The 25,175-nt window shown below is 43.7% G+C and overlaps 1 protein-coding gene across 11 annotated transcripts in view; it reads right to left on the bottom strand.

The window, feature by feature from the left end:
- MAP4K4 (mitogen-activated protein kinase kinase kinase kinase 4) overlaps positions 1 to 25,175 on the bottom strand; it is a 149,898-nt gene that overhangs the window by 45,971 nt on the left and 78,752 nt on the right. For all 11 annotated transcript variants that reach the window (XM_021413551.1, XM_021413562.1, XM_021413595.1 and 8 more), the window contains exons 4-9: positions 11,241 to 11,366; positions 10,344 to 10,454; positions 7,280 to 7,370; positions 5,593 to 5,723; positions 3,261 to 3,315; positions 878 to 956 (exon numbers count right to left, since the gene is read on the bottom strand). In XM_021413551.1, the coding sequence (XP_021269226.1) occupies positions 878 to 956; positions 3,261 to 3,315; positions 5,593 to 5,723; positions 7,280 to 7,370; positions 10,344 to 10,454; positions 11,241 to 11,366 (593 nt within the window). The remainder of the gene's footprint in view (positions 1 to 877; positions 957 to 3,260; positions 3,316 to 5,592; positions 5,724 to 7,279; positions 7,371 to 10,343; positions 10,455 to 11,240; positions 11,367 to 25,175) is intronic.

The following is a 25,175-nucleotide window of genomic DNA, read 5'->3' as shown; positions in this document are numbered from 1 at the left end:
ATGTAAGAGGCTGAATTCAAGGTAACTTCACTTTTTTCTGTTATTACTCATACCTAGAATGTTAGGATTCCAAATAAAAAGGAATAAAAAGGTTCATGAAATGTTCATGCAAATACTTTAACAAATGCAGAAAGCAGGTGTGAAAGAGGGAGAGGGATACCCTGACAGGGTAAGTGCATAAATCAGTCAATCCAGGCAAAGATCAAGTCCAGCAAGCAAACCAAGCTCATATTATGCCGATTTTGAATAGGCAGATAAATCACTGTTTTGACAAGATCACAGCATCCTGCGATCACATTCAACCTATACGAAACCTCTTTTCAGGGAGTATTTTCATTTCATGCATGCCAGTCATAACCAGTAACTCTGAGGAAATCCTCCAGTACTAATGGACTCTTCTCAGCTGGCAAGAAGCATACACTCAATTTCAATCATTTACAATAACTGCAATAAAAGCCTTCATTACTTTTAATCGCTTCTTTCAACTTAGCAGCTAGTACACTATAGTGCTGCTCTGTTTCTGTGTTATGATACATCTGAGAAAACATACTGCTTATTAACAGCGCTCCAGGAGTTTGTTTTTTAAAATACAGTTCTATTTGTCACCTTAATATTGATGCTGTTCTGTCGAGAAAAAGATAGGTTTCATTTTCATTTTTACAGAATTCGATACTATATCTCTGGGACAAACAGAACTAAATAAACACACACTTTTTATTTTATGCTTTGATTCAGTGGCACAGGCGATAACAACAAAGAATGATTTTAGGTAACAAACTGCTCTACAGTTCTGTGGAAGTGGTAACAGAACGGCAAGCACTGAGACAAAATATCATGCTACAACAGAAGTTAGAAGCAAGGGGCAATGTATACATACCATTTCTTGGATTTTAACCGTGGGGGAGGGTTTCTGGGTATCAGAAAGAGTGCCCTCATGGGATGCATGTCACAAAGTGCTGGAGGACAGAAAACAAAACCAAAGACAAACATGTAGGCATTTGCTTAGTTGCTCTCTGTCAATACCATGGCTTCAGCTCCCACAGACTTTCCCACAATCCCCACCACGCATGCAGGAATTGTAGATAGCAACCCAGCTAGATGGAATTAGAACAAAATGACAACAATTCTGGAGCTCAACATGCTAAGGGCAGCTCCAGGAATCAAGACGCAGATTAACCTTCAGAATCAACCGCAATGGGTTGAAAAACAGTTACTGTTACATACACATTCTTCACTTGCCCTCCTCTCCCATTACGCAAGCAACTAAAGCAGGATGCCTCATTTTCACTCTCCAGACTTGAAGCTTTTCTATATTCCTAGGCCTGCAGATTTTGAAACACGGAAGTGTCAATATGGAAAAAATAAATGAATAAAGATTCCCTGCAGAACTGCAATGAAAGCCTGAACTCCCTTAATTCAGAGAGCATGGAATTGGAGTCTGGAATTTCCGACGGACAATCTTTCCTGCTGCTCTGGAGCAAAAGTACCACGGCAGAGCTGACTGAGCCGGGATGGAGGCTTCCCAAGAAAGGAAACTGAAAGCACATCCTCCATTTTGATCATATTCCCATGCTTGACCCTTTGCACCACCAATTTCAGCTCCAGTGATCTCTGCAGGAAGAGGTAATGTCTTCCATGTACAAGAAATTGAGGACAAACAGACTGACATGATAGGAATCCAGGTTTCTGAGACAAGAGGCCACAGTGCTGGTGGAGAAGGCTCTTGGATGCCTGTGGATTCTGGTAGACCACCAGCTTTTCAGCTGCCTCTCGAGGAGGAGGCAGACCCCACGTACCAGTGGACAGCCCAAGGCAAGAGCCATTTAGCATTAACACAGGATTTTTGCTTACTTTCGAAATGCCCCTCTTCTGATTTTACATGAAGAGGGGCCAAGCTCTGCTTTAGCATGGAGATGAAAAAATACTCTTGACCAAGTCCAGGCTTACAAAACCCACTGAAACAGCTTTTAATTAAGAGCCTCCCAGGCAACTCAATGCTCTGAACAAAAAGGTAACGCAAAAAGGAGGTCAAGTGGTAGCTCAAATGCTGTTAACACAGGGCTGACTGAGGTGTCCTGGGAGCAGCTCTCATATGGGCATTCATGGAAACTTGCCATTAGAAAGGGAAAAAAACCCAAACCATCAGACCTCCTACAACATGAATCCAAACAAGAATGTCATGCTTCATTTTATGTTTTACATTAACAACAGCAACAATCCAGCAGATGCTACAAATGAAATGACTGTTTTTTTTCTGCTAGGAAAATGTCAATACTTCATTTCAACGCAATCATTTCAAGGAGAGAGGTTTCAAGCTGGGCTCTTGTCTGGTGGTGGCATTTGTTTATACTTAAAAAAAAATAATAATATTGTAGTTTACTCTTAAGTACTTTAGGCTGCTATTTTTTAAATCCAGAGCCAAAGCTGGGAGTGGAGGTAAGAATATTTTCCTGTATGTTAAGGACTTTTTCATAAAAATTACCACAAAAAAACCAACCAAACAACCTAACAAACAAGAACCTCAAACCTTATTTCTTTTCTTTATAAATCTTTCTGTGCACCTGCTTTTTGCCTTGATGTTCAGAAGGAATATATATGTGAAGGGAAAATAATCTATAAAAAAATCGTGCATTTTGGTTTCCAGGTTTTTCTCTCAAAAATATCCACATCAACTCATGAGTGCTCTCAAGCAGTAAGCATAAATAAAGCTCAACATTATGTGCTGAAGATGGATTTACAGCTTAAGTCATGTCACTTCTAAGGAAGATCAACACCGCCCACTGATGAGTTGAAACAAAAGGAGAAGCAATGTTAGCCTTACCCAGCCTGATAGAAAGACAACACAAAACAGATTGCTACAGGTGCTTTTTTCATTACGGTCGAATTTCTCAAGGCTCCGCTGCACCTCTCCCTAGCTGAGGCTCCAGCATCCCGAGCCAGACCCATACACAAACTGGGACACATTTCCAAAAGACAGTATACTACCCGTAGGAAGGAAGTCTGATGCTTGATTAGCTTCCAAATATTCCTGCTATAGAAATTAAATTACTGCAGTCTGAGCTGTAGTGCTTAAACACTACATGAAAAGTGTTGCTATTTAGGGGATTTTATATTTATAGGGCAGGCAAAACCAAAGAGAATAGAAATAACAGGAGGACACTTTCAGAAACCTCGAAACTAGGCTTAGATTACAACAAGCATCTCTTAAGTATACGTTTCAGCCTTAATCAGCCCACTGGAAAAGCACACATATCACTTACGGGGAGCTCCTTCTGCCATTTCTATGGCTGTAATGCCGCAGGACCAGAGGTCACTCTGCATAAAGAGAGACAGACACCATATGTTAGGAGGTGGATTTACCCATTCAGACAGTAAGAGTGCTATTTGCAGAGGCCCTGTAGGTGAGGCTGTAAGGAAATAACAAGGTTGTTTAAATAACAAGCTACTTTTCTCTTTAACGGTATCATAAAATGCTACTTGCCATATCATACACATTTATACACAAACCCATCTGCATAATCATACTGAGTATGCAAATGATCCTTCCCAATAACACATGAATATATTCACATTAGGACAAACAAAAATGCATTTACCCTAAGTCTAAGTCTACAAAACAACAGAATTTTTCAATACTCCTTTGCTTACAAAGGACTGAACACTTCCCTGTAATAAACTCACAGAAAACATTCTTGATGTTCCCCCAAGCAGAAGACAAAGAAAATGAAGGACTAAATAGGCTGTAGAACAAAACTCCAAAACCTAGCAAGTCTTTTTCATTGTCTAAATCTGCAAATAAACAAGTACAAATTAGTGGAATACAACCCTTCCTTGACTTTTTTCTAGTTAATAGTAACCAGGTAATGATATAAGCACATAACATAATATAAAGGAATAGCCATTACTGCTAAAAAAGTAAGAAGCCTTTGTTTGCCTCAATACTTGTGTCCAAAGCAAATGCTCCTTCCCTATCACATGAGTTTTGCTTGAAACATCAAGAAAGAAGAATCCTTCAGTGCGATTCTTTCAAGTTGTTGCCTCTGGAGAGCGTCCCTGGCTGGGAGCTAACTGCACTTGCTCCTGAATGAGACCCAGGAGGCTCAAAAGCAGCTGGAAAAGTCCAGGCAAGGAATGAAATCAAGAGATTCCTTATGGGGAAAAACAGTGGAGTAGGTTGCTGAACAGAGTATAGCCACTCCTATGAAAGAGTTGTTCTTATGAAAAGCAGTGTTCATTTCTGGCAACAATACTGATTTTTAACAAATCAGTGAAAACTAATGAGCAAACAAGCTCTTCTGTACTACACGCAGAGAAGAATTTCTAATGGCCTAGCAAATGCACTTTCAAGCCCAGCAGGGCAATAGTTCCTCTCGGTGCAATCCTTCAATTTAAGCTAAACTGCACAGCCTCCTGGTCTTATAGACGCTTTAACCATGAGTTTCCTAAGGGAAGAAAAAAATAAATAACTAAAAAAAACTACTGCTTCAACACCCCTACAGGGTCCATCAAGAACGACACATGAGTGTGAAAGGAATCCCTTTTCACACTGCTGCTGTACTAACAACTATAGCAGAGGGCTCTTCTCCTTTCCTCGGTCATATAATAGTTACCTTCCCAATAATCCCATCTGTAAAGATCTAAAGCACTGTCCTTATTTCAATGAGCTGTTGGATGTAAAAAGAGATTAAATGAAGAGAAACAGGATCGACACGATCAATTAATCAAAAGGCATAAAAACACCAAATCAAACCTCCTGTGATTTATTGGTTTTTTAATAAATTTATACATACCAATATCTAACATCACTATCAATCTCAGCAAACTGATATTCAGTCCCAATATTCAGTTTAAGAGTCTAATCATTGCTTTTCCAATCTCTTCGTTGCCTTTCTTGGTTAAAAGTTTGAATAGTAGCATTAATCCAAGTGAAGATTTTTTAAAAACCTTATTTTCTCTTTTTTTTTTTTCTTTCTTTGTGCTTTCATTAAAGCAAGCTTGGAAATATATTTAAGATTACAGGATGCTTTGACTAGAGAAATTTAATTCTGAATACACACACACAATATTCTTAAAGGTAATGCAAATATCATCAAGCCAATTAATGGTTTTGCAGTAATTAAATCTTTTATTAAGATGCATATGCATCTAGAAATCAGAAACAGACACAGTGTAAATACCTCCTCCTGCCCTTCACTAGCTCCCCAGACGGTGAATCTATTTAAGGCAACACCTAAAATGCACTGTTCTGGATTATTACAATAACTGGGGCATATTCAAACACAATTTATAGTAAAAGCATTACACAAATTGAGAACACAAGCACCTTCACTTACACTTTATTTTTTTTGCCTTCCCTCAGTACCTACAGCACACTGAAGTCTATATCTTGTGACGTGAAGCTAAGAGAATACAAGTCATAGCAATGACCCATACCTTGTACCCCCATAGCAAGAATGTACCTACACAAAACAAAATTCCTCTCATAAAGCATAAGTCACAAAAACCGCTGGCATTCATGGACATTCATAATGCAGTGGTAAGCTATTGCGTGTTCATTTCTGTATTATTTTTCTGTTAACATGACTCTCTTACTCTGTAATCATACGTAGCATCTGGATTTTCATCACAGGCAATAACCTCTGGAGCCATCCAGTATGGAGTTCCAATGAAAGTGTTTCTCCTGCCAACTGTCCTGTCCAGCTGAGCGCTCACACCAAAATCCACTGCGGGTGGGAAAAGATTAAAATAAAATCAGAGGGGAAAAATAATGCAGTGATTACTTCTGTATGATGATTTGGAAACACAACCAGGTGGATATCCCACGTGGGAGGACCATGCTGAAGAGAAACATCATGATTCATACAGAGGCAGCCAACTCCTTGTATTTCACTTGCAATGTGTGCTCAGGCCACAAGCCCATGAAGAGACTCAACAGTGTCTCCTCACCTCTCTCCAATCTGTCTGTGAAGCATCACCTCCCCAGAAGGGAATGTACGGCTCAAAAAATACCATCTTGGAGGCTGAGGAAGGACAATTCCCTTCCTAACTGGTGAAGCTGAGCACAAGACTGTCTACACAGGCGGACTCTGCTTCCCAAAGGTACCTTTCATGCTATGGGAAAACCACGTGTGAACAAGTCTCCTTTTTGGCTGTCCACCTTTTTTGCTCTGAAGTTGGACAGCAAAAATAATTTGTTGCTCAGTGAACTGCTCTCTGCTCTATAATGCATAGAGCAGATGCATCATAGGAAGGAAAGATGACGATTATTCAGGAGGTGATAACTTTGAGCACATCTGCACATGGGATGCAACAAAGACATTTATTTCATTACAGATTTTTCCTCCCTTTACTTCTCTTCGCTCCCAGTTTCACTGATGTGATCACATTCACAACAGTGATATATGCCTTTCCATACCAGTAACTGTGTCTGCCTAGGAAGGCTGTGTTCACAGAATCCATCATTTGAGTGACACAAACTGGCAGAGACAAGTTTTGTGGGAGCAACGGTTCAGGAGCTACTGTGCTCCACTTTGGACCAAAAGGAGGAAAGCTCTCCAGAGAACTTCTTCCTCCAGCAGCCAGGACATCTTTCTATGCCTCGTGCTGCAGGAAGGTGTAATGCAAAACAGAAGGGATGTGGGCTGGGTGGGAGGCCTTCAGCATGGCTCTATATTTAACCAAAAAAAGGTGGTGAATGTACTGTGATGCGAACACAGAAGGTTAAAGTGTGCAGTAACTGGAAGAGACAGATTAGAGAAAAAGAAAAAGGAGTGTGTCCACTTGCAAAGGAGAGAAGAGCCATGGAATGAGAATGGTTTTCAGCAGGCATGCCAGAGGCGGAAATGCATTTTGAACTTTATGCCACTGCTCCCTCAAGAGTACCATCCAGATCACATTCCTGTGGCCAGAACCTGAACAGCAGGTGCTAGTTTTAATTAAAACCAAATACAGGAGTGACTCCCATCACCTCCCAAATCCAGGATGAAGGGTATTGGAACCAACCTGGTGTCATGCACGATTTGATGCAGACAAAAAACCATCCACTCACCAATTCTGATAAGAAGGCAAATAACCCTGAATGAAATGCAACAATTTGCATTCCAGCCTCCTAATGCAGGAGGAGATACATCCAGAGGCTCAATCCATATGAGAGCAGTGGCAGAGTGTACACGCTAAAGAACACGTTGCAGGGCTCTTGAAGAATGAAATTAATTTGGGAACATCAGAAAAAACAACAAAGGCTAGATGAATCGGGAAGCAGTTGTGCTTGCCTACTTACCAAGTTTCACTTCTGCATTCTCTGTTAACAACACATTTTGCCCTTTGATATCCCTGTGAATCACGTGGTGGGCATGAAGATGCGCCAGCCCCTGCAGTAGGGAAAAGAAAGGAAGGAGAAAACATTCAGAATTAGGCTCTTTGTGCAGTAGCAGGCAATCCATACCTTGCAGGCCTGTAGCCCGTGCTTTGGTGCACAGGTTTGTGCACAGCAGATACATGCAATGCAATCCACAGGAGCCTTGTAGCAGTACACCACCCGCTCAGCTTTTGATAATTGAGCAGGGAATAAGGCCCCAGGTTGTATCCATGCTGCGCATACACACAGCTCAGCATCTGCAGTGTGCAAACACTTCTCAGCTGTCACTTGGAGGAAGCTCAGCGACTAGAAAGTCTCAGTACAATTACATTGTGAATGACAGTGGTGTCAGCATAGTTGGTGACATCTGACATGCACCGGATCACACTTAAAGAAAGGGAAATTTAGTCCAGGAATGGGGCAGAAAGGACAAAGGAGGAAGCAGTATGATGCAGGTTTGTCCTCTGAGAAGGAGGTGGGATGGTGATGGGCTAGCATTTATATTGGAGGGTGATGGAATACTGATGGCAAAAAAGTGCTTCTGCAAAGATTGAGTTCTCTTATCTATCTTATCTCCTGTAAATATGAAGGCAGATAATTGTTCCTCAGGAAAAAAAAATGGAGGGGGAGAAAAAAATAGAACGAGTACTGTACTTTCCAAAGGAAACAAAACCTCCTGGCATACGGTGCTTTTTGTTGAGACAGCACCTGGATGCATGCCCCAAAGCGTTAGCCATGTGGAGGGAGGGTCGGGGAAGACATATGTTGCATTCTACTCCCTAATGTAATTGGTAGAACAATAGGCAACCCTCTTAGCAACTGCCTGTATTTTGGTTTCTCCTCGGCACTCTGCTTGGAAAACTGTAGTCTCCGGTGGGATCATCTTGCCTGTTTGCGCTGCCCTCATAGACTTCTAATGTTTTATGAAAAATAAAGCAATAGAACCTTTACAGCTGCAAAAGGTTAAGAGAATAGTGCTTGCTGTAGAGAAATATTTTCTAACACATGTTCTTCATTAAATGATCATTTATCAGTTTGCCTACATAACCATTGGGCTATTTTCTTTTTTTTCAAACACTTAATGAGCAGGACAAAACAAAATATAATCCACAGCTCCTCCCTGCATATGTCACAAGCTAACAAAATGAACGGTTAATGTCCTTGGTACCATTCACTGGCTGTTAACACTAAGTGTGGCCTTATTTTTTGCAAGAATGAAGGCTTTTCCACGGCTTCGCACAGGATACTTTTCAAAGCCTTACGCTACACTGCCTCAGCCAGGGAGATCATCATATGAATCATATGTACTCTCTAGAGTACAATCTGATCTTACTGGAAAAACACATCCATGTTCTTGAGGGGTTAGGATGTGACTGAGGGGCAGCAGCTTGACCCTCCCGCAGTCCCCAGGTAAGTTCTCTGAGGTCCCTCCAACCACATAGGGATGCATTCAGGAGGCTATCACCTGCATCTAAACCTGCACAAATCTCTGGCACTTTAGCTCATTTAACTTTTTGTTACACAATCTCTCCTTTCATCACTGACAAACTCAGTGTCAAATCAGGTTTTGCAATGCCGGTTTGCAATGTGAATTTTGCATTCCTTTTTTCCAGATATTCCAGTTCCTGCTAGTAAACAATTAAGGCTCCTTTTACAAATGTCTCACAAGAATGAGAAAACAGCTGTAACGCTCTTCTGAAGTGAAATCTTTTTTCACCTTCTCAGCGAGCACAACCCTACCACCTTAAGAAGAATTTATGATGAAGGCAACATAGCATGCAGTACCTCCAGGGTTGCACAGCTGTACTCAAGTCAAGCGTAAGATTGGTATTCTGTACTACAGCAGTTAGCTTTCCTCATACTAAAGCACTCTGTCCACTTGACTGGAAATACAACCATCAGTAGGTATTCATGACAGTAACTTTTATTCCTCCTAGTAAACAACAACTTAAAACATGCCAGCCCAAACTTCAACAGCCAAACTCTCTCCTAGCAGATGGAGTTTGAGCAAGAGACCACAATCATATGTCTCCATCATTTTAAAAAATCACCAAGACAGAGCCAATGTGCAACACAGACAACAAAAGCATTGATTTATGCGAGAGCTACTGGTGGTTTCCTTTAACATAAAGCCCTCAGAACTTCAGTTTTGATGAGGCAATTGAACAGACGCACTGTGTAATGGAATGGGTAGGAGGCAATTTGTTTTACAAAGAAGCATGAGGAAAATCATACCAGATTTACTTAGCACAGCAAACATGCCAATTCAAAAAGCACTTTAACTGTACCAACTGGAAATTAAATATGAGGCGTAATTAGCTAAAGCTTCAGTTGTAGAAAAACTGATAAGTGGCATCCCTCTTCCTGAGGAACTTTTGCAGTGCTGTATGCTAGCACTCTGTGGTGCACAACCGCATGCGACGTATCTGCTCGCTCTAGATAGACTGCAGCAACAAGCGATATGCGAGAACACTGCAGCACAGAAGTCCCCATGGCTGGATTGAGCCAACAGCTCCCTTCCTCCACAGGCTTGATTAGCAGCAGAGAAAGAGGGCTGCAAGCACTTTTGGAAAAGCCCATTCTGCACCCTCTTGTGATATGACACTGTTGCAACCTCAGTCTTCCAAAAAAAAAAAAAAAAAACACTTCTAAAAAGAAAAAGCATCTTACAGGCACATGGGCACTGTTTCTCAGCTTCTACAGCAGATAAGGACTCTGGTTCTTATGCTGCCTTCCCGTGCAGTGCTGCTCTTGTAGTATAGCACAACTCATACAGTGTGTGAGCATCTGTGGTCTTGTCCTCACTGCTAGCGTAGGAGATGGAAGTTAAATGATGTGCAGCAGACATCTATCCACTCCTACATGCTCTTCAGACAATGACTTGGCTAACGGGACTGATAGGAACAGTTTCTTGCAGAAACACAAGCCAAGTTACATCTGCAAGACTGCTTCTGTGTTTTTGAGTGCAGTGAGCTATTTTCCTTACCCTGAGAATCTCTCTGGAGATGTATGCTATCCAGTCTTCTTTCAGAGTATTCCCTTTCGTGTTCTTCACAAGGTCTGTGATAGAGCCTGCTCCACAAAACTCCATAACAAGCTGCAAAAGAAATACCAGCATGCAACCAACATTAAACACAGTTTCCAGCTGTCTAGCGAAGTAAAATAATCATGCTGCGGCACTGATTTGGGAAACCCTCATGAAGCACAGAATATCATTTATTTTACCTCTCTGCCTTGAAAGCGGATCCAAAACAAATGTCTCCAATGTGTGTCAGACAAACATGGAATATGTCTCACATTAGTTACCACATTTTCAAGGACTGATTTAATCACTGTAATTCAATACTGGGAATCTGGATATGCTCAGCTGTGCAAAATGCATTAGCAGTAACAGAAGTAAGAGCACATCCAATGCTGAAGGAATCAAGCTGACCACACCACTGCAACACATCTTAATCTACAATTCCTACTTATTTATGGGAGACAAGAGCGTGCACTTGTGTCTGTATGCTGCTATTTCAAACCCAAACTTCAGTCCTCTAGAGTATAGATGGGATGGGATGAGAAACGGGTAGGATTTTCAAGTACAGCTTTACTTTTACAGCCACACATTCCTACTGCTCAGCTCATCTGCCCTGTTCCCATGAAACATGTTACTATCCATCTTTGAAATGGGGTAAAAAAAAATTCTTAAAGAGCAAATCCACTGCTAATAGCAAATCTTAGTTCAGCCATCACATTAGCCTACATTATTCAATTCTCTATCTGTTCACGCAAGCACCAAATTCTACTAGGCAGTCTTTCCATAACGATATTTCTATCATCCTCAAATGATTTCCAAAAGGGAAAGGCTTATGAACATGCTTGAGAAACATCTGCTTACCCACAGTTGGTCGTCATGTCCTGGAGGACTTTTCTTAATGAAAGCACCATAATAAGTTGCAATATTTCTATGATGAGAATATTTCTTTAGCATATTAATCTCCAGTTTGATTTCTTCTTCTTCGTCCTTTGGAAAAACAAAAACAAAAAACGTATGTTTAATACACCATGTGCATAAATGATGCTCTTTTTTCTTTCATACAAGTAGCTTTCCAGAAGTTGAATTTATACCAGCATCATACTCAGTAAACACATCCCAGGTTCATGCCAACAAAATCCTCTTTACTGAGATGGTCTCAAACAGACTTGTACTTCTCCAAGTTTACAGTAGTAAAAAAAATTAAATGAAGGATGCACTGGACTTCATCCAATGACAAAGCAGGACAGGATCTGTTTAAAAACCTGATGACTACTGCACCTTAAACAAATATGCACATAACAGACTTTTATTCTATGTAACTCAGAGAAATTAAAAAAACAGAAAACTCTGTTAATTTACAAGGAGTATTATTTCTGTCATTCTCCTTTTTTTTTTTTTCTTTGACTGTGAAGATTTCAAACCATTCTATGTAAGTGCCACCAGACAGGCTTAGTGCAGCAGGAATTCCCCTCCCCGCACGAACAAGGCGTTCGCCTCACACACAGATTTCCTCCTCCTCCATCCGGCCCCACAGAGGAAAAGCAAGTGCATCAGGAAAAGAAGGCTGGGAGCCCGACCCGTAAACAGGATGCTGCAATACAAAGGCAGAGGAAGGACTTCCCCCTGCTCGCCCTTGTAAGAGCGGTGCCAAGCAGAGAGCAGCTCAGGTGAGAGGAGGCTGTCCTCACTATACATGAGATCAGCATTAGAACAAAACCACATAGCTGTCTGAAAGGGGCAATGCTACACAACCGCTCCTTAAGTGCACCAACAATATGTGTCTTAAATAATACCAGGGTGCGTTACATGGAAGGATCCATGCGTGCTCCTGGGACAACGTAATGGCGATGATGTACACGCATGAAGACAGTAGACAGGGGAGAAGGAGCAGCCACCATCCCACTCTCCCACCACCAACACACTCCCTGGCCTCTCTCTAAGCACACTTAGACAGTGGGAGTCCTCACTTAGCCCAACCCAAGGCAACTAATTAAAAGAGAGCTGATTTCCCCATTTAGTTGGGGTGCCTATTCACTCCACAGCCTTCTAGCTTTACATACTCAAGGGGCACTTGTCTGCCTTAAGCTGACTCCAGGAAGAAGCTGCCACCCCTGCTCCCTAGGGTGGCAGGCTGGCTGAGACGGTAGCGAGTGTTTTGATTATCCTGTATGCCAAAGCTGATTACATTTTAAGCTTTAAACTTCCTTGCAATTTGCAGCACACGAGCAATCAAACATCCTATTCAGGACATATGCAGATGTTAATACTAACCATGCGTTAACTATTTATACGCGTTGGTACGCATGGCTTTAGTGAAGGAAACCACCGCGTGCTGTAAAGGAAACAATTGTTTGAAATACACTAGTACTGGGATGCAGCGCTTACTCATAAATTACTGTTGAGACAATTCCCAAAATGCACCAGGGATAAACTATTCTTAAATCTTCTCATGATGCTTCTTTCAAGTAAAATACTGCACATTTCTGGAACACCGAACTAAACAGTAAAATTATCTAGTAAATCAAAGTCCCCAGCAAACAGCAGCCTTGGGAGTAGCATTATTATCAGCATTGCTTGTTGAGCCAAAAGCTAACTTGGGGCTTCCTCAGCTGTTTCTGCTGTCATTGCTGCTGTGTGAATTTTTTTATTTAGTCCATAAGCAAAAAAAAAAAAAAAAAAGTAATAGTAGAAGAAGTATACACCATTATTGCTAGAAGCGACAACACTGAGCTTTGAATTTAGGCAAAAAAAAAACCCTGCATTGGAAGCTCTGTTAAACATAACAGTTTGGGACTTGATCCTTAGTAGATTACTAGGTATAATTGGATTAATCTGCCATTCTGTATTCACTTTTATAAGAAAATTATTTCCTACCCTCAGCACATAAACACAATAGCTTTTACAATACAATGGGCAGGATGTCCTAAAGGTTGTTCGTGCTTATCTACTATAACAACAGTAGCCAAAATGACGATGCCTAGACAGGATCCATTTTTGAAAAAAAAAAAAAAAAAAAAAAAAAAAAAAAGGCAAGCAAATGGGAAAAAAAAAAAAAAACAAACACCCAACCCCAATGGCACAGAGAGATCCAACAGACTGCAGGCTGTCACTGCTCCATCTCTTTTCCCTTGTGGCCATGTCAAAGCACCTACTCCATGGCCTGCGGCAACCCTTAGCTAAGACCAGGAATGGTGCTAAACTGCTACTTGAGCTGTCACTGAGCATTTGTCCACAGCACAAGTGTCTCACCTGTGGTTCATTCCACTCTGATTGCCAGCTTACAGAAATAAGTAGATTCGGTAACCCTTGCCAGTCTTTGGAGGACTCCACTTACTTAGCATGAATCAATAACTCCCTAGCACCAAGCCCTGAAGACTTTGTGGCAACAGACAGGACTGACGGTGAGGTTTAATCAGCGTAGGGAATGCGGCAGTACTGCTATAGGACAGGAATTGGTATTAAAAAAAAATATATATATATAGAGAGAGAGAGAGAGAGAGAGAGAGAAAAAAAGATCCGAATTGATGTGTTCCAGATTCAGGACCTTTTTTTTTTTTCCAAGGTAGAATTGACTTCATTCCAATGTGGACAACTGAAAAGGCCAAACACTATGTGCCCTATGGGTGTTTACTTCTCCCCCTAACTACAAAAGGAGAATGAGGTCATTAGCAAAGATCAAGACACTGACTTTGCAGATGTCTTTGCTTGGGTGAGATGAGTCCCACCCGAAAATGTCACCGGATAAGAGCAACTTCCGCATGGCCCCACATGCAGCCACGTGCGAGGCAGGGTGAGCAGCCTGCAGCCACCCTGCAAGGAAAGCGTCCGTGGGGCCATCCCGGGACTCGGACACAGGGGCTGACGTGAGGGAAGGAAGCTCCCTCATCTCTGGCCTTCAAAGCTGCCCCCCTTGGCACTGCTCCTGGGTGCGCTGAGGCTCCAGGATCACAAAGGAAAAAATTAAATCCGACTGAGGAGGGAGACTGCCACTCTCACGAAGGGGTACAAAAGTGCGTCTTTTCTTCCATTGGAGGCGAGAAGCAGCTGGCAAGCCCTTCCTAGTGATTTTATGCAGCTGCCATCAATTACCACTTTAAGCCATTATCTGCAGATACAAACTCCCATTGAAGCATTCTTTGTCTGGGCCTGCGCTGGGGCTGTGCGAGCGTTTTATACTTCTACATTCACTGTCTATTTGTGACAGCACGTCTGATTACCAGCAATTTTTGTAGTAAGCTATACTTTTCCAGGAATCACGTGGTTAAATCAGGCTCGGAGTGGATTTCCTCCCTTTTTGCACTTGTTTCCTTTCCACGATTCAACGGCCACACCAGCACAACACCAAGGAATTTCTCAACACAAGGCTGCTTTATCAAAAGGCCTTCGCCTGGAAGATTACAAACCACATGCACAGAAATCCACCACTGAATGCAGGGCTCACTCCTAACCACCTGAATTACCACATGACAATTAGCAGCAGGCCAGCCACCCCTCGCCGTGCCACCTACTGGCTCCCAGCCTGCTCGCTGTTGCAGCACCGGGGACACTGTTCTCTGAGGACGCTGCTCACTCTTCCAACATCATCCTTCATCGCAACTACTTATTACTGCAAGAAAATTCTATTTATTTATACTAATCTTGAGAAGATGAGGAGTTCATAAGGACTTCAGTGGGCACCGTGGTAGGGAGGGAAGAGATTGGAACAGAAACTCTAGAAAGAAACACAGAATCATAGAATGGTTTGGGTTGGAAGGGATCTTTAAGATCACCTAGTTCCAACCCCCTGCTATAGGCAGGGACACCTCCCTCTAGACCAGTTTGCTTACAGCCCCATCCAGCCTGGCCTTGAACGCTTCCAGGGAGGGGGCACCCACAACCTTGCTGGGCAACCTGTCTCACATAACCACAGGAAAAAAAAAATCTTCAGGTCTGCCTTGATTTTATATTTTTCCCCAAGGAGATTATTTCAGGAGCTGGGAGGAAGACAACAGTCTAAAGGTACAGCAGGGAAGTACCCCAGGGCGTGTCCATGGTGGTCTTCTGTTCACTCTCCCTTTGATGGAAGAGTTGCCTCTGTGGCTGCCTCAAAAAAGCAGCTTGTGGTGATCACCAAGCTTTACTTGTATCTCAAGGGATGGCACAGGTAGGGGAGGAGAAACATAGAATTACAGAAAATTTTATTTACCCTAGTGTAGGACTATGGGTAACATGAATGAGGAAACATGGCCAAGCAAGGTTACAGCAAAACAAAGCTTTGTGACAAAGTAAATTCAAGTTTATTTATGCTTCCAAGTAGTTTACATACTGTCCTACGTCAGTTTGCAGAGGAATACAAATTCATCCCTTCAGCAACTTTCCTTTTTGATTTAAGAAGTGAGACAATAAAAAATCTCCCATTACAAATGCCATGCAATGATTTTAAGCTATAAGCAAGTGTTCTAATTAATAACACTACGCAGCAGTGGAAACCTAAATATTCAGGCAAAGGGGGAGAGGAAGTCTCCAAGTCTCCTTTTGTTTGCTTTTTCCCATGCCACCGCAAAGCTCTGCTAGCCCATATCCAGGGGCTGCACTGCCTGGAGAATGGCTGCTGGTTGCACTGTACTCAGGACTTCAGAATGAGCTCATCTGGCTACGAACCACAAGCTCCAGCAGCAGCCTGTGGGCTTTGGGAATCTTTCAACTATCAGAGAATTCAGATGCATGCAGGGAGGTGCAAAGCAGCATCAGCCCAGCTTCTCTGTGAGAGAAGAAAGGGAGCACTAAACCATGGGCCTCAAGATGGTAGAAATTGTTTTGCCTTCAGTAGGCACCAGAGATATGATAGCTCATCTTTTCTTTCACCAACTCACCACGACGTGAAAGTTAAAAAAAAAAAAAAAAAGGCAACAGGAGAGGACCGTAAGAAATCCAGTTTATTTTCCTTTCCCCTTCCTTTCCCTTTTAATTTCTGCTCTCCCCCATCTGAAAAAAAGTCATGAGCGATTCCAAATGCAAACAAAAACCTTCCTGGATAAATCACAACACCAACTTTTGCAAACCACCATTCTGCTTGTGTGTCACACATCCTCTCTCCTCCCTCCTCCCCACACCCCTAGTCTGGCTTGCATCCATTTCAAGAAGGATCTGTCCAGAACTGGGAGAGAGTCTGAATAGTGCCTAGCACAATAGGTGACCTTTTCTGGTATTGGAATCCATAATATACACAGTCGTTAATAAAGTTTCACACACAAGAGGGAAGTTTTGACAAGAGGAGCTGGGGCAGTATTGCACACAGAGCAGTATTCAAACCGGGAGCTGCGGTACTGCCTTCAAGATGGGAAGGGGATCACAATTTTGGGAGGAACCTAACCACAATAAAAATGAGATTCCAAACGCTGGGCAAGTCCCTGCCAGAGCCTGCCAAGGTAGGAAGTTCATACAAAGCAGAAGAGCTTGCAGTGCTGAGAGTGCTACGTGGACAAACATAATCCTTTCCAACCCTACAACTGTGTCAGAATTGGGAATAAGATATAAAATAGTTCTTAAAAAAAAAAAAAAAAACAGCACAGGCTTCTTGGGAGGGAAAGCCTAAGCTGCTGAAAAGAAAAGACTTCAGTCAAGACATGCAGTAAACATTTAACAAGTCCATATGCAGTGCCTCCTAAATCTTAACATACAAGAGCCTCCAACTTTGTTACTACAACTCTCTTTCTACAGCGTTTTACAGAGCCTTTGAGCTCTGTTACCCTCAAGGTAAAGACCTCATGCAAGTTTGTTTGCCTTCCATCTCCCTCCTCTATTACTTTTTCACCCCCATCACTCCCTGTGTCTGTCCCGCCACATGTGCAAGGTCCTTCTTTCACAGATCCCTCACCCACAGGCTGTTTCCAGCTTGGAATCAGTGCCTTTCCTTTCTCTGCATTGCCCTTCCAGTCTTTCCTAAGCATGCACTTCTCCAAAAGCCAGAAAGCTGTTTGCACTTAGAAATAAGGGTTTGTCACACCACATGCTCAGTGACACCCCCAGGAGCTCTGGACATCCAGCAAGCAGTAATGGGAGTAGCAAGCACCCTCCCAACACTGCTGTCACTTTGCCCTTTATTCACATGGGTAGCCCATGCAGAGAAAGCCCTTTGTGGTCTTTGCTGGTTACAAGCAAAGAAGTTACAAACTGCCAGAAGTAGCAGACTGGCAGCACCCTGCCTGAGAAGTGCAGTGGCTAAAGACAGCTGAGTTCTTTTCCCAAGAGTAAAAAAAAAATCTTTGTTTTGAGAGAAATGGCTGGGAGAAAAAGGGCTGTCCTTAGGACCATGTTTGGTTACCTTCAGTCATTAGATTTTTTCAAGCACGTTAAAACACACTTCACAACCCACACCAAACAGAGAGCACATCTCCCCTTGGCACAACACCCTCTCTACTGCATACTTAAGGCATCATCTGAAACAAGAGACAAAATGAGCCAAATTGTTTGCAACAGTGCCATCGCTGAGGCTGCAGCTATAAAGCAACAATAAAGTTAACTGGACAAAGAAGCACGAGGGATGGGTAGCTTTTCAGTAGGGACCCAGCACTGCCTGAAGGAGCCTGTGTAACAGTATTGTGCAGGCGCATAAGAGGGAATCACGTGCACACGGGAAGGAGCCAAGAGCCACAGGAAGACAATACTTGTCTGTTGTCTCCCCCGAGCCACCTCCTCTGCCAATCACGACAACAACAATATTTCCTTTCTTGCCTGATGTGCCCCTGGTGACTTTGCCGGGCACTGAATGAGCTGTGCTAAAGGCAGAAGGAAGGCACTGCTGCTGACCTCCCCCAGTAGAACCTCAAGGCACCAAAGGCTTTTCAGAAGGCAACCCAGAGAGGAACCTCCTAAGGGCAAAACCCTGCAAGTATTTCCAAGGCTGGTCCCTTGATCCTTGGTCATGGTTTCCTAAAAGAGTTTCCTGCTCAGACTGCATGCTTTTCTCATCTATACAATTAAATTGTCCATCCTCATCAAGCCTGAATTATTTACAAGTTATGCAACAAACTATCCTTGTACTGACATCTCTAGAGCTCCCCCCATAAAGGGAAGGGTTAGTACCCTGCTTCTCCTACTACTGTTCATGCTAAAAAAGGCCTGTTGCCATACAATTCTACATCCAGTCTCAGATTTAAATCCTTGCTAGCAGGTATCAGAAATAAGTCTGACTGTGAAGGAAACAAGTTAAAACATTTTGCTTTATGCAAAGGCCTGGGGCTCAGGGAAAGGCAAGTAACATAGGTGCCAGAGAGAAAATAGTTTCACACGCAAAGCAAAAAAAGTTGTGTGGCTTTTCTACCTTCCATCTCAGTATATACTTGATGACAAGGAAAGCAGCATCTCTGGGACGATGACAGAGCCATGGGAGGTGTCTTCAAACCACTTGGCTGCTCCCCCCCGCCCAGATTCAGACAGCTGGTCTCCTTCCCAGAGGGCAACAACACGTGGGTCCTTCCCTGGGTGTGCAGTCCAGACATTGCTGGGCCACAGCTTGGACCTGGGAAAGGCTCCTGAGTCCCACAGGTTTCAAACAAATGAAGAGACTCAATGGTAAATCAAAGTTCTATTTGGAAACTAGGCCTTAACTTTGAGAAAAGTGAGCAGAAGGCAAACAGCTGGGAGAGGAGAGAAAACAAAAGGCTGAAACAACTGAAAGTGCTTTTCTAATGTACAAAACACTACAGAGAAGCTGTATTAACAGAAATTTAAGATGGGAAGATAAACGGCAGTTCTGGCCTAGCACAAACGCACTTCTAGCAAGTACGTCACAATAACCTATAATTTAATGAACTCACCAATTTCCTTACTGAACAGATTTGTTCAGTAAACAGCTTCATACCCAAGTAACCAGTAAGTCTTATAGATGAGATGTACAGAGAAGAGAGATTTTTGCAAGCCCTCTTATATTTTGTTCAAAAAAAACCACCAACAACAAAACCTGAATTTTGCAACTATGAAGCCAAAAGCTGCCACCATGCACACCCAAACAGGAGCAGAACAAAGGAGAGCAAGGAAAAGTAATCCTACTTCAGCATTTCCTTGGGGCTGTTTCACATAGATATTTTATTTAAAAGAGACTGGGCTGGAGAAGTAGCTGACAAGAGAAATTCAGAAGCTCCATCACGTGCCTGACAGCAATGAAGGGCTATAAACTGCTCAGTATGTAACACTGTTCAGGCCAGAAGCAATCACAGATTTGTGAAGCAGAGGGAGCACATTGGAGATAGTACTCCAAAATCAATTATATGTTAAAAAATAAATTAAAAAAAGATGGGAGAGCACGAACCAACACCAATGCAATTGCCAGCAGCCATGAAGCGCATACCTTTGACCTCCAGGAGACACGGTCCTGCTGGTCTCATTCACCCCCCTGTATGATGCATCCTACCTCAGGTGGACAGATCTGATCCCCTGCAGGCACTGTTTACCCAACGCTATGTTGTATGTACCCAGTGCACTAAGCTTCAACACAATAACTAAGTGCCTAAAATTAGACAAAATGAATCCAGGCTTTGGTCGTTACTAACATCAATCATTTTTTTAAATGCCAGGAAACAACTGGAAAACTGTAAGTTTTACCATTGACTGGCTTTTGAAACCAAATCAACTGGTAGGTGGAAGAACTTCAGAACACACTGCTGATCCTTCAGCTGTCTGCATTCCCCAAGTTTTCCCCGCTTTAATTAAGCAAACCCTCCTCATTAAAATGTTGCAAGTACTGCAGCTTTTCCTTCCAAATATTTTAAACTTTGAGAGCTGCACTAAAAGGCCCGGCAATTTACCAGAAAATGAGTACTGAGGAAAGCTCTAAACACAGAATTACTGTATCTTTTTTGTAGCCCACAAATCCACCTGTGTAACATGAAACACTTCACTGAGCCCATACTACAAAGAAATAGATTGGACACTTCTTTCTTAAAGAAGTCTGTCTGAGGTACACCTGCCAGATTAAACACCATTGAATAGACTGCAATCGCATCTCCCCGAACAGCTAAGGTCATATATTGGCTTAGGAACCCATCATTCCCAAGTTTAAAGGTTTTTGTACATGTCACCCGTAACCTATGCTCCGTTTTACATCCACAAAAGGAAAACTTCAAAATTTGGGCTACGGCACAGCCTCCAAAAAACTCCTTGTAAGCAAGGACTGGTGTGAGATCATGATCTGACATTTAACACACGGTTTCTTTTGTGAGCCAGCCAAAATATGTAAATTACACAGGAATAAAATGAATCGTCCAATCTGTACATGTGTCTTACAAACCCAATTGAATGACACAGTGAGAATTCACAAGCCTTTACAAGTCTTAATTTCAGGTAATCTTTGCCTGAAGGTTGAACACCTCAGTTCCCCTGGGCCAGCGTTAGTCACTGTTCAGTCTGCGCAGGTAACCCACGGCCCTCCTCCTCTGCCCTGCGTGCGGACAGGGCCGGCCATGACGAGTGACAGCAGTGGGTGGAGGACCTAGGCTGGCCAAGTGCCCTTTCTTCTCGCAAGAGGAAGAGGCAGAGCGTGTGAAGCATGCTGAGCAGGCACTGTGTGCCAGGGGGAGAGGGGAGGCCAGGAAACCTGCCCAAGGTGACACTGGCAAAACGCTGCTGTGGTTAAGGCCTGGCTGGCACCGGGATGGAAAGGCATGGGGGGGATTGAAGTGGCCAGCAATTTATATTTGGGCTGAAAGCATGACCATACATAGAACAATTAAATTATGGAGATCAGATAAGCGGGCTTCAAAATTTACCAAGTCACTCTTTTTATTTATTTACTTAATTTCCTTTTAAGCCTTGTCAAATTCCTCTCAGCTTTGGTAAGGCTACAGCTGGAGTACTGCATCCAGTTCTGGGCCCTCCAGTACAAGGGAGAGATGGGCATACTGGAGAGAGTCCAACAGATGGCCACCGCAATGATGAGGGGCCTGGCGCATCTCTGCCATGAGGAGAGGTTGAGAGATCACGGACACTTCAGCCTGGTGAAGACGGGGCTCAGAGCAATCTCCACAGATACCCAAAGTACAGGCACACAGAGGATGCAGCCACGCTCCCGTCAGTGGTGCACGGTGCCACGATAAGATGCCATGGGCACAAATTGTGACACAGGAGGCTCCCTCTGAACACCAGGAGCACTTCTGCGCTCTGCCAGTAATGAAGTACTGGCACAAGCTGCCCAGAGGCTGTGGAGTCTCCTCCTTGGGGGACCTCCAGAAGACGCCTGGACATGGGCCTGGACAACCCTGCTGTGGGTGGCCCTGCTGAACAGGGATTGGGCCAGAGGGACCCAGAGGTCCCTGCCAGCTTCAGCCATTCTGTGATTCTGTAAATTTCATTTTCCCCTTAAAAATTAACCCAGAAAATACCCCTTCTAGGTATGGGGAAAAACATCAACACCACAAGCAAAGACCACTTGGCAAGCCAGCAGCAGGAAGTTTGCTCCTCCTCTCTTAGCCACTATTTCCAGTTTCCCTTCCTTCACTCTCCCTCTGAGTAAGAACAGGTCCCCCCAGAAATTTCAGCACAGAGGAGTGGGTCTGTAGCCATGAGATAGCCAGTCCTAAACAAACACACGTACACATACACTGCTCCTGCCTGAAGGAAACCTGCATAGAACCCACCACTTCTTCCTAGGGAGGAAAGGCCTCTTGTTGCAAAGGGTGAACCTGCAATTGATGCCCAAGCAGACCTGAAGTCTTCTGCTCTTCCATGCTCTTCAGCAGCATCCCTGAAGCCTATAAGCAGCAGCAACTTTGGGATTGAATAAGTCCTGCTACATTGAGCGGCTGCACTAGCCTGTGGGAATGAATGCTGAGACAGTAAAAAAGTAATGAGAAAAATGCAGTCTGAGAGCAGCTTCGCTGGAGCAAAAATCTGTTTTTAACTTGCTTGGTCATACAAGAAAGAGACTTATGACCATAAAGGTTTTAAAGACAGGAGGGAATAAGGGTGTTAAATTTTAACTCTAAAATATATTCGCACTCGGAAACACAGCTTTTCAAAAAGGAAATCCATTATAGAGTAATTTACATCTGACTGACAAGATGATGATAATGACTCTATAATTATTAGGTCCAATCACTCAAATTATAATTTACCAGCAGACACACAAACTACTCAATTCACAGCTAACATTTTCTTCAGCATGCACTGCGTCCTTTCTAAAACAAGAGAGGAGACACACTATCTCTATCAGCAACAAATAAAGCAACCGCCGACGAAGGAATTCAGGGACATCTGCGAGGGGCACGTTTCCCTTCATGCTCATGCCAAACCTTCCGGAGGACAGATGACAACCAGGGCTGTCACCACAAGGCTTTTCCTTTGTAACTGGACAGGAGCAGCTGCTAGGCAGGTACAGAGGTAGATCCCTAGCTGTGCACACTTGATAAGTGAGTTCTTTATAAAAAACAATTGCTGAGGTTTTGATTTTCTTTGGTAGATTCATGCTGACTTACGCACAGTATTTAAAACCACCCTGTGCTGCCAAAGCACTATAAAGGCTGTGCACTTTAGTGTACAAGTAAGTGCATTTGGCATCGCGCCACTATGTACAAAATCATTTTCATGCAGCTGCCAGCAGAAGGGAACTATATTCTTGGACCAGATGTTTTTGTTGTCAGTGCTGCCAAGCACGCCTGGAAACCTCACAGCTGAGTGGTGCTGCAGGAGTGAATTAGCAATGAACAGAGCCACAAGATGCTTGTGTCCATCCATCAGACAGGGCGTCGCAGCTCCCAATCTCCCCTCCTCCCCTTCTCAAGCAAGGAAGCTGCTGATAACCAGCTGATCATTACTTGCTCAAGAAGAAAACTCCCTCTGCCTCCATCGGGATAAATAAAAGCAATAAATGCTGGCAGAAAATATCACACCTCAGCTGCATTTACCCTTAGCTGGGCAGGTGAAAAAGAGACCATGATTAACAGCCAAGAAAATAGGATTGGAGCAAACATAGACGATCCTAATATTACAGTACGGGTTTGTTTCTGCTGCTAGGCTGCAAACAACCTTGCAATTATTAAACGGTATTTCATCTCAAAAATCAGAGCTGCTATGGTATCTTTCTCTCCAGTTTAAAAACAAACATTCCTGATCCTAGCACAAGGCTCCCTCTCTTGAGCTGAGTCCCTGACAGCCCCAGCTTACAGCAGAGTTGGAGGACAGGAGCCCCCCCTTCCCAGCTCTGCCACCAGCCCCTTGAATCACCCCGTTGCCCCTTCCTGTAAAACCAGGGCTGCCACCAACCCCTGCCCCAAATCCCCCTCCCCAGGCTGTCTCTAAGTCAGACCCAAAGCCTCTAGAAGAAACTCTGAGTCTGGGGCACCCCACTCAGAAACAAAAACTGCACAGGGTAGAAGTGCACATCCACAGGCACACTAAGAGGGGCTGTCCCCGGGGCGAGGGGGAGCACTGCAGGCTGGGTGTTGTGGTGTAGATGGATGGGTTGGTTGGTTGGTTATTCCATTTCCTGAGTGCTCCAAGTATTCAAAATGAAAGGCAGGCAGAAAGAAGATGCGTGTGCAGCAGGTCTGCTGGAGCTTTGGTCCCTTCTCCCCACCCCTCAGGCAGCTCAGCCTAGTGCAGCCTGCTCCTATACAGCATGCCCAGAGACAAAAAGCATCCTCACTGGCAAGCACCACGTCACGATGGCTTATAGCACGGCTGCCTGCTGCTCCTCACACCAGAGGAACACACGCACATCTCTGCTGAGCCGCTTCCCAAGCAGGAAGCTTCACGCCCTCGTTCCCAGCACTTGCAGCCTTCAGATGTAGTCACCAGCTCATTCCTCCTCCTCATCTCCACTGTTAAAAAGTGACACTCAGCAACTTGGCTGCAAACGAATGTGTTTCACTGAAATCCTCCTCTACAGGAACAATCTGACCTCCTTGGAAAGGCTATCATAGAATGGCTTGGGTTGGAAGGGAACATAAAGCCCACCCAGTCCCAACCCCTGCGATGAGCAGGGCTGCCCCCCGCCAGCTCAGGCTGCCCAGGGCCCATCCAACCTGGCCTTGAGCGCCTCCAGGGATGGGGCACCACAGCTTCTCTGGGCAGCCTGTGCCAGCGCCTCATTGCTCTCTGAGTGAAGAATTTCTTCCTAATACCTAATCAAAATCTCCCTTCTTTTAGCTTAAAAACATTCCCTCTTGTCCCATCACTATCAGATTGTGTAAAAAGTCTGTCTCCCTCCTGTCTAGAAGCTCCCTTTATGTACTGGAAGGCTGCATCTTCTCAGACCCCAGTGGCCATATCTCCAGCCTGCTGACATCTGCACGGGAGCTGTGCTCAAGGATAGTGTCTGGAACGGACACAGAACAAATTTGAAAGTTGCATGTTTAAAAATAAACAAAAACAGACGGCCTCTCTTGTCTGAATAAATAGCCTCCTTCTCAGGGACTTTTCCTTTAAAACAAAAGAAATGCTATCACCACAGGGTCTCTTGGGAAGATGATTCATAAGCAGGAAAAGGACTGTAATTCTATGCTTAGGGTACTCACCCTAACAGATATTACAACTTTTTACTATGCTAGTCCCGTAACACGATGAAGTGACAGACTGAAAAATCTCTTTAATCACACTGATTTGAGATCGAACAAAGAGCAATTAGACCAGCCAAAACGTTGGGGGGTGGGGAGGGGGCCATTTACATCTGAACAAGGAAACCTGGATTCTGTGCAGAGCCTAGAAATTCAGGAGGATGTGCTTTAAGGCACTGGATTTGCTCAGAGTGGAGCTGTCTGACAATGAAGCCATGCACAAAGGGACCGACCACAGCGAATGTGCCAGTTCCAGCTCCGCCACCAA

This window comes from Numida meleagris, chromosome 1 (genome assembly GCF_002078875.1).
Source record: "Numida meleagris isolate 19003 breed g44 Domestic line chromosome 1, NumMel1.0, whole genome shotgun sequence".
Lineage (NCBI taxonomy): Eukaryota > Metazoa > Chordata > Aves > Galliformes > Numididae > Numida > Numida meleagris.
This window is presented reverse-complemented; position numbering and strand designations above follow the sequence as displayed.